At 42.4% G+C, this 18,491-nt stretch overlaps 1 protein-coding gene across 35 annotated transcripts in view; it reads left to right on the top strand.

Annotated features, from left to right (window-relative positions):
* SIPA1L1 (signal induced proliferation associated 1 like 1) overlaps positions 1 to 18,491 on the top strand; it is a 437,830-nt gene that overhangs the window by 325,369 nt on the left and 93,970 nt on the right. For all 35 annotated transcript variants that reach the window (XM_089322259.1, XM_051826282.3, XM_089322258.1 and 32 more), the window contains one exon: positions 12,653 to 12,827. In XM_089322259.1, the coding sequence (XP_089178385.1) occupies positions 12,653 to 12,827 (175 nt within the window). The remainder of the gene's footprint in view (positions 1 to 12,652; positions 12,828 to 18,491) is intronic.

The following is an 18,491-nucleotide window of genomic DNA, read 5'->3' on the forward strand; positions in this document are numbered from 1 at the left end:
AGAGACAGGGAGAAAGGTCTTCCTTTTGCCATTGGTTCACCCTCCAATGGCCGCTGCGGTCGGCACACCATGCTGATCCGAAGCCGGGAACCAGGTGCTTCTCCTGGTCTCCCATGTGGGTGCAGGGCCCAAGGACCTGGGCCATCCTCCACTGCACTCCCAGGCCACAGCAGAGAGCTGGCTTGGAAGAGGGGCAACCGGGACAGAATCCGGCACCCCGACTGGGACTAGAACCTGGTGTGCCAGCACTGCAAGGCGGAGGATTAGCCTATTGAGCCGCGGTGCCGGCCCATCCAACTGATTTTTGTCAAAGTTATAAAAGCAGTTCAAAAGAGGAACACTCAGTCTTTCAAGCAAATAGTGCTGGACATCCACAAAGAAAATGAACCTTGGGGCCGGCGCTGTGGCTCAGCGGCTCAGGCCTGAAGCGCTGACATCCCATATGGGCGCCGGTTCTAGTCCAGGCTGCTCCTCTTCCTATCCAGCTCTCTGCTATGGCCTGGGAAAGCAGTAGAAGATGGCCCAAGTCCTTGGGCCCCTGCACCCAAGGGGAGATCTAGAAGAAGCTCTTGGCTTCGGATCGGTGCAGCACCGGCTTTTGTGGCCAATTGGGGAGTGAACCATCAGATGGAAGACCTCTCTCTGCTTCTCCTCTCTCTGTGTAACTCTGACTTTCAAATAAATAAATCTTTACAAAAAAAAAAAAAAGAAAGAAAGAAAGAAAATGAACCTTGACCTAAAGCTTATATCTTAGGCAAAATTAACTTCAAATGAATCATAGATTTAAATGTAAAGCTAGAAAGATTTTACGAAAAACCTTAGAGAAAATCCTTAGAACCTTGGGCTTGGTGAAGATTTCTTAGACATGACACCAAAAGCCTGATCAAGAAAAGAAATAATGGAGAAATTGGCTTTCATCAAACTTAAATGTTTTTTTTTTGCAATCTTTTCTCCTATGCACATTTGCTGATATGTAAGAGACTTGGGCTAAAGTCTACCATCAAGCACCAGATAGTTATGCAGTGGATCAGAGCTTTCTGTCCTAAGTCTGCAGAAATTAAATACTGGAGTTCAAGGGGTAGGCACTGGACCTAGCACTTACGCTGCCAGTTAGGTCACCACATCCCATATCAGAGTGCCTGGTTTCAGTACCTGACCCTAGTTCCTGATTCCAGTTTTGGCTAAAGTGCACCCTTGGAAACAGCATGATGGCTCAAATAACTGGATTCCTCCAAACCACATGGGAGACCTAGATTGAGTTCCTAGTTCTCAGCTTCAGCCCTGCCCAATCCCAGATGTTGCAGGCATTTGGAGATTGAACCAGGGTGCGGGTGGGAGTAGGGCCCTCTCACCTTGTCTTTCTCCTTCTTCTCTGTCCCTCTCATTATCCCTATGAAGTAAATATGTAACAACTATCTTAAAAATGGAGTTCAACTCAGCAGAAAAATCAATAATACAATCAAATTAATTCTAGAACTGAAAACACAAATAACTAAAACACATTCAAACATAGATGTGTTTAAGAGAATGTTAGATATAGAGAAAGTTGATGCAGACAGTTACTAGAAAAAATTTAAAGAGTGAATACAAGAAAACAGAGAGGACCAGCATGTGGTGAATTGGGTTAAACCACTGCTTGCAATACTGACATCCCTATGGGAGCGCTTGTTCAAGTCCCGCTGTTCTGCTTCTGATGTAGCTCATTGCTAATGTGCCTGGGAAAGCAGCAGACAGTGGCTTAAGTGCCTGGGCCCCTGCCTCCCACGTTATAGACCTAGATGGAGTTCCAGGCTCCCAGCCTCAGCTTGATCCAGCTTTGGCACTTGCAGGCTTTTTGGGGGTGAACGACACCTCTGCCCCCAACTTCAAAGAAATACAAGAAGGGAGGAAGGAAAGGCAGGCAGACTTGGAAAATACAAAAACATATCTAAAAGACACATGGACAACAGTGGAATATATATGTAATTGGATTTCCAGAAGAGAGGTGATATCTATGCACTGTTTGAGAACAGAAGCAATACTTAAAGAAATGCTGGCAGGGAAATTTTCAGAACTGTGATGGAAGGCATGAATCAATATAGAATCAAGGAGTTCTTTTCACCAAGTAAGGTAATACAAAGGGAATTAGATCTAGACCCAGCATAGGCAAAATAAAGAAAAAGAAAAATCTAAAATAAAATTAATAAAAATAGAAGAAAAAGAGAGGTGTTGTGGCATAACAGGTTAACCCTGCGCCTGTGACATGGGCATCCCATATGGGCGCTGGTTCAAGGCCTGGCTATTCCACTTCTGATCCAGCTCCCTGCTAATGTAGCTATTCAAAGTAACCATTTTCTGAGCTATAGAGCATAAAAGGAAAGGTGAGAAAGATTTCTGGAGTGTGGCAAGAGAATTCTCACAATGAATTTTACCCAGCAAAAATGATCTTCAAAAATGTAGGCAAATCTAATTGACAGCGCATAACTTAGAGCAGTGGTTGCCAGAGACCAGTGGATGGTGCAGGGTTGCACTGTGAAAGAGAACCCGGAACTCCTGCTATGGTGGGAATATCTCTGCACTGATTGTGGTGGAGCCTTGTCGGAGCTCATTATATTGAGAGCCTTTGACCGATGCAGTTTACTATTCAGAAGTTGGACTTCAATCAAAGGAAATTTCTTTTCCTGGCCAGAATTAAGTAAGAAGGCCTGGCTTTGCCCTTCTGTGTGAAACAACCTAAAAACTAAAAACAGTGAAGGAGTGGTTTCTGTGACACTGGACACCGTGCAGTGAAGGTTGGTGAACCCGGAAGGTGGGAGACAAGTGAGGTGAACTCTTCTTAGATTGCAACAGTTTTTCTGCCGGAAGAGTCCCCAGGCCACAGGCCAGGGAGGGGCACCCAGTTAAGTCCTGAGTCTTGCGGAAGTAAGATTGAGATGTGAGTCCTGGGAGGCCAGAAGGCTGGAGTTTCTGGAGCAGAGTGAGCCTGAGGGAGGTGATAGCCGCAGGTGGACTAGTTCCCCAGCTTGCTAGAAAACCTCACCATTCACATCTCACAGTGCTTTGTCTCAGTAGTGGGGCAGAACTATCCTTTAATAAAGCACTGCTCAAGTACAGCTGAATATAGAGTTTAAAAGCTTGAACAGAAAAGATCAGTCTATTTCCATATAATTTGTGTTCAAGAACAAAGCTCACGAATATTTACAGAAATACAACAGTATCCAGCATCCAACAAGGTAATTATCACAGTATCTGACAGTTAATCACTCAAAACTTAGAAGGAGGAAAATAGGATCTGGAAAAAAAAAAAAAAAACTAATGAAATCAGTCAGCCACAAAAATGGCACATCTTTTCATATGTTCAGGAAATTGGAAGAAAGATTGAAAACATCAAGTATTAAACTAGAACATATTAAAAAATGGTCCAGATCTAAACTACAGTATCTGAGATGAAAAAATGCATAGGATCAAATAAACAGATTAGCGATTGCAGAAGAAAAGGATTGGTAAACCTGAAGGCATAGCACTAGAAACAATTCCAAGTCAAACACAAATGACTGAAGAAAAATTCAGCAACAAATTAACATCCATGTGCTGTGAGACAGTGTCACCTGGCCTCACCTACATGTAACCAGAGTCTCAGAGTTGAGAAGTGCCTGAAAAATTAATTGAAGCAGTAATAGCTCCAAATTCTCCATATATGATACAAACTGTAAACCAAGAGATCTAAGAAGCACAGATTCAAGAATAAAAAACAAGCAGAAAACTGGACCAAAACGCATCTCATTCAAATTGTTCAAAACCAGTCATAAGGAGAAAGTTGAGAGAGGCCCTTCAGAAAAAGAGAATGATATCAAAATAAACAGTAAACACAGGAAAGGGTACATGGCTTCCTAGTCACTACAGAGACGCAAAATAAAGTACAGTGGTAGCATATCTCAGACTGTTTAGTGTCAGAATCCCTTTATTCTCTTGAAAGTTATGAAGACAGGGCCGGTACTGTGGTGCAGTAGGTTTTAAGCCTCTGCCTGTGGCATCAACATCTCATGTGGATGCCAGTTCAGATCACAGCTGCTCCACTTACCAATCCATCTCCCTGTTGATGGCCTGGAAGAGCAGTGGAGGATGGCCCAGATTTGGCATGGTAAATCTTCTCTGTCTCTCTCTTTTTTTTTAATCAAAAGGGAAGTATATTCTGCTCAGCTGAGCTCTTCTCCTCAGTCTCAGAACAGTGCCTGAGCGCTAGCCCCAGTGGGAATAATATCCGTCTGCCCTATCCCAAGGACCACACAAAGGATCTGTGCAGTTCTCAATGTAAGTTCAGATTCCCCAGCAGTGTCTCTCACCAGGTAACCAGGAACCCCCAAGCTTGTTTAGTCTCCCACTGAGACTGCTCAAAGTCCCAGCCACACCGTGAGTCCTCCCACACACCCTCAGTTTTTTTCTGGTCTCTGTTCAGAAGCTTCACACAGCTCCTAGCCCCCTGTTACTTCTCCCCACTAGAGTCAGGAGTCTGCTCAGCTGGTTGCCAGGCACGGACATGAGCTGGTGCAGCTGTTATGTATGTCCAAAATGGCACCCGCTCTGTAGGCTTGTTACAGTATGCCTTTGTAAAGTGATCGGAGTAAGAGAAACGTGTCTGTCCTGTCCTTTTTTTTTTCTCTAGTTTGGCTGGTACACTTTCCCCCATGGGGCTCCAAGCCTGGTTCCCTCTACACTCTTCCCTGTCACAAAATGCCAGTGGCTTGGGCTGCTGCGGTCTGGTCTCAACCTCACTTTCCAGCGCTCATGTGTAGACTCTCGGCTGTTGGAGTCCTGAGCTGTGGATGTCCACACCCTCCACATAGGTCCATTTTGTCCCTCTAATTTCAGTAGAGTTTCCTCTGCTGTTTTTTTCCCTAACTCTTCCCTGAGACTACACTATCTCCACTTTTTTAAAACTATCTTTTCCTGGGCTAGAGCAGTAAGCTCCCTCCCCGCTCCGCCATCTTGGAACCTCCCTCAAATAAATCTTTAAAAAAAAAAAAAGCATGGGGCTGATGCTGTGGCGTAGTGGGCTAAGCCTCCACCAGCATCTCCAGCATCTCCTGTGGGTGCTAGTTCCTGTCCCAGCTGCTCCTCTAGCTGCTTTTTGGATCAAGCTCCCTTCTGATGGCCTGGGAAAGTGGTGGGAGGTGACCCAAGTGCTTGGGCCCCTGTACCCAGTTGAGGGACCCGGAGGAAGCTCTGGCAATTATGGCCATTTGGGGAGTGAACCAGCAGATGGAAGGCTTCTCTCTGTCTGTAACTCTGCCTCTCAAATTAACAAATAAATCTTTTTTTAAAAAAAAGTTATTAGGACTCCAAAGAGCATTTGTTTGTGATTTTTATGTTTATCCTACTAAGATATAAACAGATTTATAAATATTGTTATTCATTTGAAAATAACGATGATAAAACTATAACATGTTAACATTTCTTTGAGCAAATATTTGAGGGACTGGTGTTGTGGTGGAGTGGGTAAAGCCACTGCTTTCAATGCCTGGATTCCCACATGGGTGCTGGTTTCAGTCCTGGCTGCTCTGCGTCTTGTCTAGCTCTCTGCTAATGTGCCTGGGGAAGCAGTGGAAAATAACCCAAGTGCTTGGTTCCCTGCACCCATGTGGGAGACACAGATGAAGTTCCTGGTTCTTGGCTTCTGCCTGGCCCAGTCCCAGCTGCTGCAGCCATTTGGAGAGTAAACCAGCAGATCAAAGATCTCTCTCCTCTCCCCTCTCCCCGCTCCCCTCTCTCCCCTCTCTCTCCCCTCCCATTTCTCTCCTTCCCTCCCACCCTCCTTCCTTCTCCCTCCCTCTCTCACCTCCTGTTTCTATCTTTATCTCTGTCTCCATCTGAACTCTTTTTTTTGTTGAAAAAAAAAATAATGCAAAGAATAGTATTTAACATTTTTTTGCAAATCTTTTCAATGTCTGGTTTAATAGAAGGCATTAGGGCTGCTTACATATCTGTGTCTGCTGTCTGTTGCAATATGTTGTTTGGTTGGAGTAGATTAGGAAAAGGTGGCTTCACACAGTTTATGTATTTGGAAAAGAAAGGGGTATTTTATGGCTCTTTGAGATAACTGTGAATATTTTTTTCAATGCAGCACTGAAACTCAACAAATAGTAGTTTTTAAAGGTTAATAGCAATATGGAATCTAAAACCATGTGAGTACACTGTGTTAAATTAAAAATTGAGACTTTCATGTACTTTGAATCTTTTACGTATGTTTGATTTTATAACTTCATGCATTGGTCAGTTAGAAAAATATTGGTTGTTTTATGCAAATTTTGTGTTCACTGAACTTTACAATAATGAAAATGTTCTATGGTTAATATAAACATTGATCTTAATACAAAAATATTTAACTGTTGGGATGCTCTCAAGCACACTGTAATAGGTACATGTTTGCCAGAATTCAAATTTTGCTTTAAAGCTTGAATTATGTTATTGGCAAGAAGTATCAGCAGTTATTTTCCCTCAAGTAGCACAAACACCCTTTTTTATTTTCAAGAAAGTATGTGCTAGAGATGCAAGCCTAAATAACGGAAGGCTGTCTCTTAGTGGTTCTTCCAAATAAAAATAGTGGCTTTATTAGTTTTTTATCACAGTTCCAACAGTTATCTGAACTTGGGCGTTCTAGAGATGAATCTGTCTAAGTCTTTCCAGCTTCAGCTCAAGGCACCTTCTCCTGCCTTCTCGGCCAGCAGTACTGTGTCCCACCACTGTCACTGCCCTTTCTCTAATCATCATCTTCTGCCCCTCCACTTCTCACCAGCTTTTTATCACTGGCCCACCTGGGTAACCCTGAATATGCTCCCTATCTGCTGATGCTCATCTGTGAGATCTGTTATCTTATTTCCCTTTGCCACATGACTTTGTATGCTGACAGGACCCAGGGATCAGAATGGGCAGGGCTTGTGAGGCGGGGAAGCGTATTCTGTCTACCACAGTCTTTTATGGAAGAAAGCAACTCGTTCAGTTGACACGTTTGAGCAAGTGCTTTTCCTTGGGGTATCTTGTGTATTCCATAGGCAACAAGTGCTTTCTACTTTTTTGCCATGTCATCGCATAGGATTTTAAAAGTACTTCAAGCGTCCAGATTTAATAAAAATTTATATTCCATTGCTTCATCAAGGACACTTTTTTTTTTAAGATTTATTTGCTTATTTGAAAGGCAGAGTGACAGAGAGAGAAATCTTTTTTTTTTTTTGGACAGGCAGAGTGGACAGTGAGAGAGAGACAGACAGAGAGAAAGGTCTTCCTCTGCCGTTGGTTCACCCTCCAATGGCTGCCGCGGCTGGCGCGAGCCAGGTACTTCTCCTGGTCTCCCATTCGGGTGCAGGGCCCAAGCACTTGGGCCATCCTCCACAGCACTCCTGGGCCACAGCAGAGAGCTGGCCTGGAAGAGGGGCAACCGGGACAGAATCTGGCACCCCGACGGGGACTAGAACCCGGGGTGCCGGCACCGCAAGGCGGAGGATTAGCCTAGTGAGCCGCGGCGCCGGGAGAAATCTTCTGTCAGCTGGTTCACTCCTCAAATGGCCACAACAGCCAGAGCTGGTCCAGGCTAAAGCCATGAGCTTCTTCTGAGTTTTCCACATGGGTACAGGGGCCCAAACACTTGGACCATCCTCCCCTGCTTTCCCAGGCTCATTAGCAGAGAGCCAGATCAGAAGTCGAGCACCCAGGACTTGAACCAGCACCCATAAGGGATTGCTGGCATTGCAGGCAGCAGCTTAACCAGCTACCACACAGTGTTGACCCTAAGGACATTCTTTGGTGTTTTTTTTTTTTTTTTTTAAGATTTTTATTTATTTATTTGACAGGTAGAGTTACAGACAGAGAGAGAGACAGAGAGAAAGGTCTTCCTTCCATTGGTTCACCCTCCAAATGGCTGTCACAGCCGGAGCTACGCCGATCTGAAGCCAGGAGCCAGGTGCTTCCTCCTGGTCTCCCTTGCGGGTGCAGGGGCTCAAACACCTGGGCCATCCTCCACTGCCTTCCCAGGCCACAGCAGAGAGCTGGCCTGGAAGAGGAGCAACCGGGAGTAGAACCTGGCGCCAATATGGGGTGCCGGTGCCGCAGGCAGAGGATTAACCAAGTGAGCCACAGTGCTGGCCCTTAAGGACATTCTTAACCAGATGTATTTTTTGCAGGAGGGGCTGAGTGTACCACCATGAGGAGGAGTATGAGCACTGGTGTGTTTGTTGCCAGCAGTGGGACCGGCCATCAGAGCTGATGCCAGTGGGAGAAGAAAGAGGCTTCTTAATTTATTACTACGAAAATATTTTTGACATCATGGCCCTCCCTGAGAGCCTTAGAGAACTGTTGCACAGCGAATACCTCAAAGTGTCTGTCTGAATGGTTTTGTGAAAGCTGGGTTGTTACCATGGGCTGTGATGTCCCAGTCAGCAGCCTTCTGGCCAGGACACGGGGAAGATGGGGCCCAAACATAAGACCTCTGGGGGCCAGTGCTGTGGCGCAGAAGGTTAATCCTTTGCCTGCAACGCCTACATCCCATATTCTTGCTGGTTCTAGTCCCAGCTGCTCCTCTTCTGATTCAGCTCTCTGCTGTGGCCTGGGAAAGCAGTGGAAGATCTTGGCTTCGGATTTGCTCAGCTCTGGCCATAGCAGCCATTTGGGAAGTGAACCAGCAGATGGAAGCCCTTTCTCTCTGTCTCTCCCTCTCACTATCTGTAACTCTACTTCTCAAAAATAAAAAATAAAAATAAAATATTAAAAGACTTTTGAAGCAGCCTTGGAGAAGTTGCTACCTCATGTCTGTAGCTGCTGGTAATGACCAGGGATGTCAGGGCCCTGTAAATTAGGTCACAGTATCTGTGTCTTTGCATCACTTTTGGTATATATGAAGAGATGCTTTTTTGAGATTCAAGGTCTTCCTTTAAAATATAACCTTTGTCCTACTGTGCTGACCATGTAATCTTTAAAATACAAATATTTATTGAGTACCCAGACACTTCCTCTAGTGCCCCATATGAGCATTGTATCTGCAAAGCCTGCAGTTAGAGAAACATTATTCAGTGGCCCAGAGATCATCCAAAGCAAGATCCTAAACTGTGGATAAACCCAGCCTGTTCCCAGGGTGGAGTCAGGTGTCATTGTAGCTATTTTGAGTATAACATTAAAGTATTACATGTATAATATAATGTATATGATATATAATATACATATACTGTATTATAGTATGTGCATACAAACTATAATTTATAAAATAGTTAAATTATGAATAATTATTGTACTATGTTTATGAAACCACACATATCTGTTAGTATTTTTTAAATACCATTTTATTTAGCTTCATAACAATCCAAAGTCCCAGTTCACAGTTTTAACTCCATTTGCACTTGCTCCTTTTCTTGGTATGTTTCTTATACATTTACTGCATTCTCCCTAACAACTCCTCATGTTTTGGCAGGGAACATGCTTGCTAACTAAGGATGCGAGGAGCTTGAGTTGAGAGAATGACACCTACCTTTGGTTTAATTGGATTAGAAATCAGGGATACAGGCTCATTGTCACCTTAGAGGATGGGACAGACAGAGCTTTATGTTGGCACTGGTACAGACATTTGGCACGGTTTCAAAATGAAGAAAATTTGACATTCTGACAAATTTCCTAATCCTCTTAAAGGATCATTCCTTTCACAACCAGTGAAACCAGTTTGTTCTCTCTGCAGGTAGAGTTCACTGGGGTATGAAAGAACCCAGCCAAAAGATGGGCACCGCGTCTCCTTGCCTGGGAGCTGCTTTCTGGGGAGATTTCCTTACTTATCTTCCTTCCTCTTGTAGCAATGAATCCTTTTGAATGTCGCATGGTGTAATGCCAGACCTTTATCCATGAGGTTTTTAAAGAAGTCCGCAAATCCACTGACACTGTTAAGGTTTCCATTGAGGGTGTGACTTTGGTTTTACATTGTTTCATGTGGAGGCCCATCTGGGTGGCTCCGCCCACTTTCAGCTCTGAGCCCCTTCCTCACTCCAGAGGGAGAGACTGAGATGACAATCGTTCAGTCTTCAGACCCAGCAGTAGTAAGGACTTCTTCTGTAACAGAGCCTTAGCAAGACATTTTCATTTGTTGAGACCTAAGCTCAGTTTTAAAGCCAAAATGAAACCTTTCCCTGTGGGCATTCCCTTCCATGCATTAGCCACAGTCAAGTGCTGGAAACAGGCCAGCTGAAGAGGAGGTGACACGGCAGTGGAGTGCAGGCGTTATCCTGATGTTTGTTTTCTCTTTTTTCCTCCCTAACTCCCAAATGTATTCCTGTTAATAATTAAAATTAAATAGCAATAATATTGGTAGGATGCTACTTTTAAAATATTCTAATATTCGTAGCAGGCATTGCGTTAAGATGCTACTTGGGAAGCCCACATCTCATATCAAGAGTGTGTAAAGTTTGTGTCTCAGCTCCACTCCCAGTTCCAGCTTCCTGTTAATGGGTACCCTGCAAGGCAGCAGTGATGACCCAAGTGACTGGGTTCCTGCTATGTGTGTAGAAATGGATTGAGTTCCAGACTCCTGACTTCAGCCTGGCTCGGTTTTGGGCATTTGCCAAGGGAGCCAGTAGATGTACAGTCTCTCTTTCTGCTTTGCAAATAAATACAAATAAAATTTAAGAAACTTAAAAAATATATTCTAATATCAGTGTATTCAGCTCTGCAAGTTTCAGACTGGGACTTTGCTTCCACTAGAGGCACTGGTAGAGTCACGTCAGATTGGGGAGATTGAGCTCTCCGTCTGTGGGCCCTTGGAAGGCTGTGGAACTTGCTCATCAACTAGGCAGGGTGCAGTGAGGGGGGAAAAGGTGTTTTCCCACCACATTTGAGCCATTTGCTTTGGAAAGGTAAAAAGAGCAGCTCAGGTTCATGGTCCCTTAAATGTAAAGTGGCAGAGGCTGGGTGTGTTTCAGAATTTGAAAATTTTCATATTTTAGAAGGGTAATAAGATGCATGTGCATACAGTAATGTTCCCAGCGGGCGGGATCTGGGGCAGCACCCCACAATCAGACACATTAATATTTATACAGAGGAAAATATGAATATTCACACAACAAAATAAATTAAAAGTACTAATGTCGGCCTCATATCAAGTTTTGCTGCCAAATGTGTTTGCTTAAATTCAGTTTTTACCTTTAAATTTCAGAATTGCAAATAAGGAGTTGTGGACATATGTTGCAGTGATAGAAGTAGAGGAAGACATGCCTGGTTGAGTGCTGGTGGTATTTAATGGAGCCGAATCACAGCGCTCTGAGCAAGTTAACTTTGTCTTCCATTCTCTCACCTCTTTGCTTATCAGTCAAACAGTGGTAGTGATTGTCATGTGAGCTGTTGTGAGGATAACAAGTTAATGTTGGGGCAGGCCTAACTATACTGCTTGGTACCCAGGCATCCAATATCAGAGTGCCTGGATTCACTTCTTAGCTCTCCTTCCACACCCAACTTCCTACTAATGTGTACCCTGGGAGGCAGCAGTGATAACATTAAGTGGTTGGTCCCTGCCACCCACATGGGAGCAGTTTGAGTTCTGGACTTCTGGCTTTGCCTGGCTCAGCCTTAGCTGTCCCAGGCTTTGGGACAAAAAGAGGTCTGTCCTCACCCCCACCCCCACCCCCACCCCCTCCTTCTCCTTCTGCCTGGGTCTCTGTATGTGTTTCTCCATGTCTCTCTATGTGTCTCTCTGTTCTTCAAATAAGTAAGAATTTTAAAAAACAAGTTAATATTCATTAAATACTGGACATAGTGTTTGGCACATAGATACTCAATAAATGTTAGCTATTAAAATCCCACCTCTCTTTTTCACTCTGGAAATAGAAGTGATGTGAATTGTGCTGATGTCACTGAGAATTCAGAGTGCATTTTTATACTGAAAGCTGATTGTTAAATGACTAGCAGACCACCTTAAAGTTTGCTTGCACAGTGACGTTTGCAGTGCGTGTGCTAGATCATAATTCTCTTGCTTCACTTTGTATTGGAGGAAGGAACATATATTTGTCCCCAGCTGGTTTGCCATTTTGTAGCTCCTTTTAAAGTTTCTCCCCATGTACTTATTCAGAAAAATATTTGACAAAGAAGTTTGTCCAAGTATGTTGTTGGTATTGGCTCTAGCAAAGGTACAACCAGTGTTTGTATTTTAAAATATTGAAAGAACAATGTTGGGAAACAGCTGTTTTTAATTTTATCCCCCCCCCACCCCATTCAAGGACATTAACGGACTTTTTAGTGCAAAACAACTTATTTTAATGTATGTTTTCTTAAGTGGGCCTCTTTTTAAATTGTTAAGTCCTTGCTTTTTTGAAGGGGAAGTCATTGGAAAAGAACTGCCTTTTGTTGCCAGGCTGTTTTTGAGAGCCTTGTTTTGAGCTTTTGTAATCCATTAACGGAAATGTCTTCAAGTATCAGCATCAGTTCTCCTGATGTATGGTCTTGACATTCAGGAAGTGTTCATTCCTTTTTTTGAACATCACAGATGCTTGCTCCACAGTGTGTTTGGGATCAGAGAATGAATTAGAAGAACTTGAGGGGAAGAAAGGTGTTAGCTATTTGCTGGGCAGATCCCCCAGGGCTCACTGCCATTGAGTGCTGGGTACAGCATGGACCTGCTCGTGTTTTACGTGCGTTGTGTTGCCTGCCTTCACAGCTGAACTATCAGCAGAAAGTGGGCATCATGTACTGCAAAGCCGGACAGAGCACTGAGGAAGAGATGTACAACAACGAAGCCGCCGGCCCAGCCTTTGAGGAATTCCTTCAGCTGCTGGGAGAACGAGTTCGGCTCAAAGGATTTGAGAAGTATCGTGCACAGCTTGACACCAAAAGTAAGAAATACTCAGAGCTTCCTCCTGGGCTTGTTTTCCTCCTGCTGTGTTGATGTGCATCTGCTAAATTATCGGTGAAACAGCATTGCCATTTATTGCAGATAACTGCTGCAGCTGGGGAGAGAAAAGCCAAAGAAAGCAGCTGTAGCACCAGAACAGCCGAAGATCATGATCAAAGTAGCAGAGACTGGGCTGTGAGCAAAGGATGCTCTCAGACGTGTGGCTAGAGCCAGGGCCATGGACGCAGATGGAGAATTGCTCTAGGATACCATTGCTTACATTTCCTTACGTTTAGGTGCTGTTGGAGTCAACTGTTACTGTCGTAATCTCCAAAAACGTAGATAACTTAGCTTTAGTATTTGGCTCATATAATGTGTTGATGAAAAGTACAGGAATGAAGCAATCTGTTTAACTAGGGCACGTGACCGGGCAGGGCTGTCCTCTCACCCTCCCCAAGTTGTCAGTAAAATAGTCAAGTTCTCAACTTGCTGTTTTCCTTAGGGGATGTGGATGTCTGCTGCATGTCTTTTTGGAGGCCATTTTCAATTTTATTTCAAAATCCATCCATGGACACCTGTGGCCTGTTTTCCTTTGAGAGGGCTTCTGGATTAGCACATCTGTACTGCAGTCTATAGTGATCTTTCTGATTTTCTGTACAGGAAATTAAATAAGGAATTGAGTCATGAAAACAGAAAAGCATTCATAAACTCCACTGCAGGAAGAATTTCCTGTTGCCATGGTTTTGCTGTTGCCAACTTGGAAACGACATGCAGGAGAGACTATTAAAACCCATAAATAGCCTAGCCTCTGAAATATTATTTTAACATTCTGTACTCTGTTTGCAACTGCATGAAATGCTAAATCTCAAAACACCCTTAATCTCTTTATAAAGGTATTCACCCTGTACAATCATTCTTGTTACTCTAATTTGTTCTGCTGCGTAGATCATCATCACATAAAACTACTGATGGGATCTGAGAGGAGAATGTACAGTAAGACCCCTGATTCTATAAATGAACAGCAGTGTTGGTAGTTGATAAGATAGTGTGTTGCTTGTGTGTTTATACCTTCCCAGCTACCTCCTGATGATGGAAGAAAATGTGAAAAATATATGGCCAGGATGGGGTTAAACAGTATGGCATATGGTAAATCAGTGGAATAAGCAAAAAGCATTTTGGGCCCATTTTGCCCCAATATCCCAAAACTGCAAAGTATGAACAAGAATTAGCAAACTACCTCTAACTGCGCTGTTTTAGAAAAGGGTACATTTTCAGTGAGCCACTCTTCTATAAGCAGTATAACTTTTTGAGTCTTGTCTATTTTTTTTAAGATTTATTTATTTTATTTGAAGGGTAGAGTTAGAGAAAGAGAGATCTTCTATCCACTGGTTCATCCTCCAAATGGCCACAACAGCTAGGGCTGGGCCAGACCAAAGCTAGAAACCTCTTTTGGGTCTCCCACTTGGTTCAGGGGCTCAAGCACTGAGGCTGTCTTCTGCCTCTTTCCCAGGTACATCAGCAAGGATCAGAAGTGGAGCAGCCAGAAATTGAACTGGCGCTTATATGGGATGCTGGCATTACAAGAGGTGGCTTTACCCACTGTGTCGCAGTGCTGGCCACCTAACTAACCTGGGGCACATGTCCTGATAATTCATCTGTTCCTTTTCTGTCCTTTCATGGTGTCGTGTGCCTGGAAGTGGATGGATGAATGAAGAGTTGAAAGGTGTTATCTCTTTATACCCAAGAGAATAGGGGCAAAAACTAGAGGAGTCCATTGGCCTTGTCACAGAAACTCAAGAAACAGTTGACGGCAGGCCTGTTCACTATTCCAGCAGCCTCTTTCTGGCTGTGGCCACCCAGAGATAAGGCCTTTGCTGTGCGCTGCAACATTGTCTCCACATTTTAACTAACTTTATTTTGCACCAAGAAACTTTCTTTCAATATAACCTCTAAAAAGAAAAAGCTTTTGGGGCCAGTGATTTGATGTGGCTCCCGCATCCCACATGGGAACCAGTTCAAGTCCCAACTGCTCTTCTTCTGATCTAGCTCTGTGCTAATGGCGTGGGAAAGCAGTGGAAGATGGCCTAAGTACTTGGACCCCTGTATCTGCATGGGAGACCAGGATGAAACTCCTGACTCCTGGCTTCAGCGTGGCCCAGCCCTTGCCATGTGGCCATTTGGGGAGTGAACCAACAGATGGAAGCTCGCTCTGTCTCTGTCTCTCTGTAACTCTGCCTTTCAAATAAAGAAATAAATCTTTAAAAAATAATAAATAAGAAACTTTCTAGAACAATTGTTCCTAAAGTATCATCCCCACAGTAGATGTGACTTCATTTGTAGCTCCCGTCAAACTAAAATAACTTACCATTATTTACTTTTTTTTTTCTTCTATTCTGCCTTACTTCCTTCTGACTCTCCAACCACAGATAGACCACATCACTCACCAGGGTACCACAGGTGAAGAGTCTGAGTTCTTTTTTTTGAGGGGTGGGGCCAGGTTTCAATCTTTGTCTCTGTCCTTCACTTTGGGTAATCCCTATTAAGATGTCTGTATGGGGTGGGCATTGTGGTGTAGCAGGTTAAGCTGCCATTTGGAACACTGGGTTCCATATATGAGTGCTGGATCAAGTCCTGGCTGCTCTGCTTCTTGGCCAGCTTCCCATCTACTGCATCCTGGGAGGCAGCAGGTGACGGCTCAAGTGCTTGGACCTTGGGAGACCAGGAAGGAATTTTGGATTCCTTGCTTAGCCCTAGCTGCTTTTGTGGGAATTTGAGTTGTGAACCAGCAGGTGGAAAATAATTCTCTATCTTTATCTCTCTCTCTTCTCTCTTCTCTCTTTCTCCCACTTCCCCTCCCCCTTCTCACTTGCTCTTTGTCTCCCTTGGTGGGGAAAACAGATACAACACAAATATGTCTTCAGCTTCATTATGTTCTTTGTCTTCCATATTGCCTTATTCTGTTAATCCTATCTAATGAAATTGCTATTTAAGATAATGTTATTTGCGTGGCCAGAAGTTGTGTTTACTAATCTTTTATGTCTCGTGTTCTCTTTTCATTTGTTCATGATTCCCTTTAAACTCTGAACATCTTTATAGCAGATGCTTTGAAGTCCTCATCTGCTGCTTCCATCATCCTGTTTTTTTGGGTTTCTATTTTTTAATGCATTTTCTTGTGCTTTGGCTTATGTTTTACTTCTTTTTATTTATGACTTTATTAAATATTGAATGTTGTGAATACTTCATTTGTTTTTTATTCTTTATTTACATAAAGGGAACAAATTTCATATATATCACGTATACAGACTTAAGGGGCTTAATGATGCTTCCCACCCTACCCTCCCTTCTCCACTTGTGTCTCCTTCCTTTCTTATTTTTCCTTTAATTGTTACAATGACATAGTTTCAATTTAGTTTATAATCACAAGCTTAACTGTACACTAAGAATTCAATAGATAGTAAGTAGAAAAATCACTGTTCCTCAAGAACTATGAAAAATAATAAAATAAATAATGTCAATTTTGCTCATATACACAACATTTTTTGTACTCTGTATATTAGATACCACAAATCCAGGATATTTGTCTTTTTGAGACTGGCTTATTTCACTAAGCATAATGGTCTCTGATTGCACCCATTTTTTTTTTTTTTTTTTTTAGAAAGGATTTCATTCTGTTTTGTGACTGAGTACTATTCCATCATGTGTATATACCACAGTTTCTTTGTCTAGTCATCAGTTGATAGTCATTTGGGTTGAGTCAATATCTTAGCTATTTTGAATTGTGCTGCTGTAAACATGGGGGTACAGATAACTTTCATATGCTGATTTAATTTCCTTTGGGTGTATTCCCAGGAGTGGGATGGCTGGGTCATATGATACATCTATTTCAGATTTCTGAGAATTCTCCATTCTGTCTTCCACAGTGGTTGTACTAGTTTACATTCCTACCAACAGTGTTCTAGGGTACCTTTTTTTCCACATCCTTACCAACATTTATTATTTTTCAATTTTTAGATAATAGCCATTCTGACTAGGGTGATGATTTTATTTGCAGCTCCCTGATGGCTTGTGATCCTGAGCATCTTTTCATGTGTCTGCTGGCCATTTGTATTTCATTCTTTGAAATATGCCTGTTCATGTCCTTTGCCCACTTCTTTAGTAGATTGTTTTATTTTTATTGAATTTCTTGAGCTCCTTGTATATCCTGGATATTAATTCTTTATGAAATGTATAGTTTGCAAATATTTTCTCCCATTCTATTGGTTGCCTCTTTGCTTTGTCATTATCTTTGCTTTACAGAAGCTTCTTAGTTTGATGTAATTCCATTTGTCTATTTTTGCCTTCATTGCCTGGGCTTCTGGGGTCTTCTCCAAGAAGTCTTTGCCTATGCCAGTGTCTTGCAGTATTTCCCCTATGTTTTCCTCTAGTAATTTAAATCCTTGATCCCTTGTGAGTTGATGTTTCATAAGGTGCAAGATGGGGATCTTGTTTCATACATCTGCATACGGAGATCAACACCATTTGTTGAAGAATCTTTTCTTTTCTCCAGGGAGTGATTTTCAGCTTGTTTATCAGAGATGAGTTCATTGTACATGTGTGGATTAAGTTCCAGGGTCTCTCACGTGTTCCAATGGTCCACATGTCTGTCTGTGTGCCAGTATCGGCTGTTTTGATTATAGCTGCCCTGTAATATGTCTTGAAAACTGGCATTGTGTTGTCTCCAGCTTTATTTTTATTGTTTGGGATTGCTTTAGCTATTCAGGGTCTCCTGTGATTTCGTATGAGCTTTAGGGTCCTTGTTTTCCAGGTCTTAGAAGAACATCTTTGGTATTTTGATTGGGATTGCATTAAACCTATAAATTTACATTGGGTAGTGTGGGCCATTTTGATTATACGAATTCTTCCAATCCATGAACGTGGAAGATTTTTTCGCGCGTGTGTGTGTGTGTGTTCTGTTTCTATGCTTAATGTTTTATAGTTTTCATTGTAGAGATCATTCACATCCTTGATTAAATTTATCCCAAGTTATTTAGTTTTATTTTATAGCTATTGTGAATGAGACTGATTTTATAAGTTCTTTCTCAGCCATGGTATTGTTTGTGTATTTATTCAAAGGCTATTGATTTTTGTATATTGATTTATATCCTGCAGCTTTGCTAAACTCTCATTATTTCCAGTAATCTCCTAGTGTAGTCTCTTGGTTACCCTGTATATAGGATACTATCATCTTCAGACAGGGATAATTTGACTTCTTCCTTTCCCTTTGGGATCCCTTTGATTTCTATTTCTTGCCTAATGACTCAGGCTAAACTTCCATGACTATATTAAATAGCAATGGTGAAAGTGAGCATCCTTATCTGATTCTGTATCTTACTGAAAATGCTTCCCCATTCTATATGATGCTGGCAGCGGGTTTCTCATATATTGCCTTGATTGTGTTGAGGTATGTTCCTTCCACACCTGATTTGCTTAAAATTTTTATCATGAAAAGATGTTGTATTTTAATCATGATTTATTCTTCAATTTGTTAATGCAGTATATCACATTTATTGACTTGAATATGTTGAACCAACCCTGCATACCAGAGAAAAATCACACTTGGTCCAATTGAATGATCTTTTTGATATGTTGTAAAATTTGATCACCTAATATATTGAGAATTTTTGTA

This window comes from Oryctolagus cuniculus, chromosome 20, assembly GCF_051225735.1.
Source record: "Oryctolagus cuniculus isolate XC-2025 breed Fujian yellow rabbit chromosome 20, ASM5122573v1, whole genome shotgun sequence".
NCBI lineage: Eukaryota > Metazoa > Chordata > Mammalia > Lagomorpha > Leporidae > Oryctolagus > Oryctolagus cuniculus.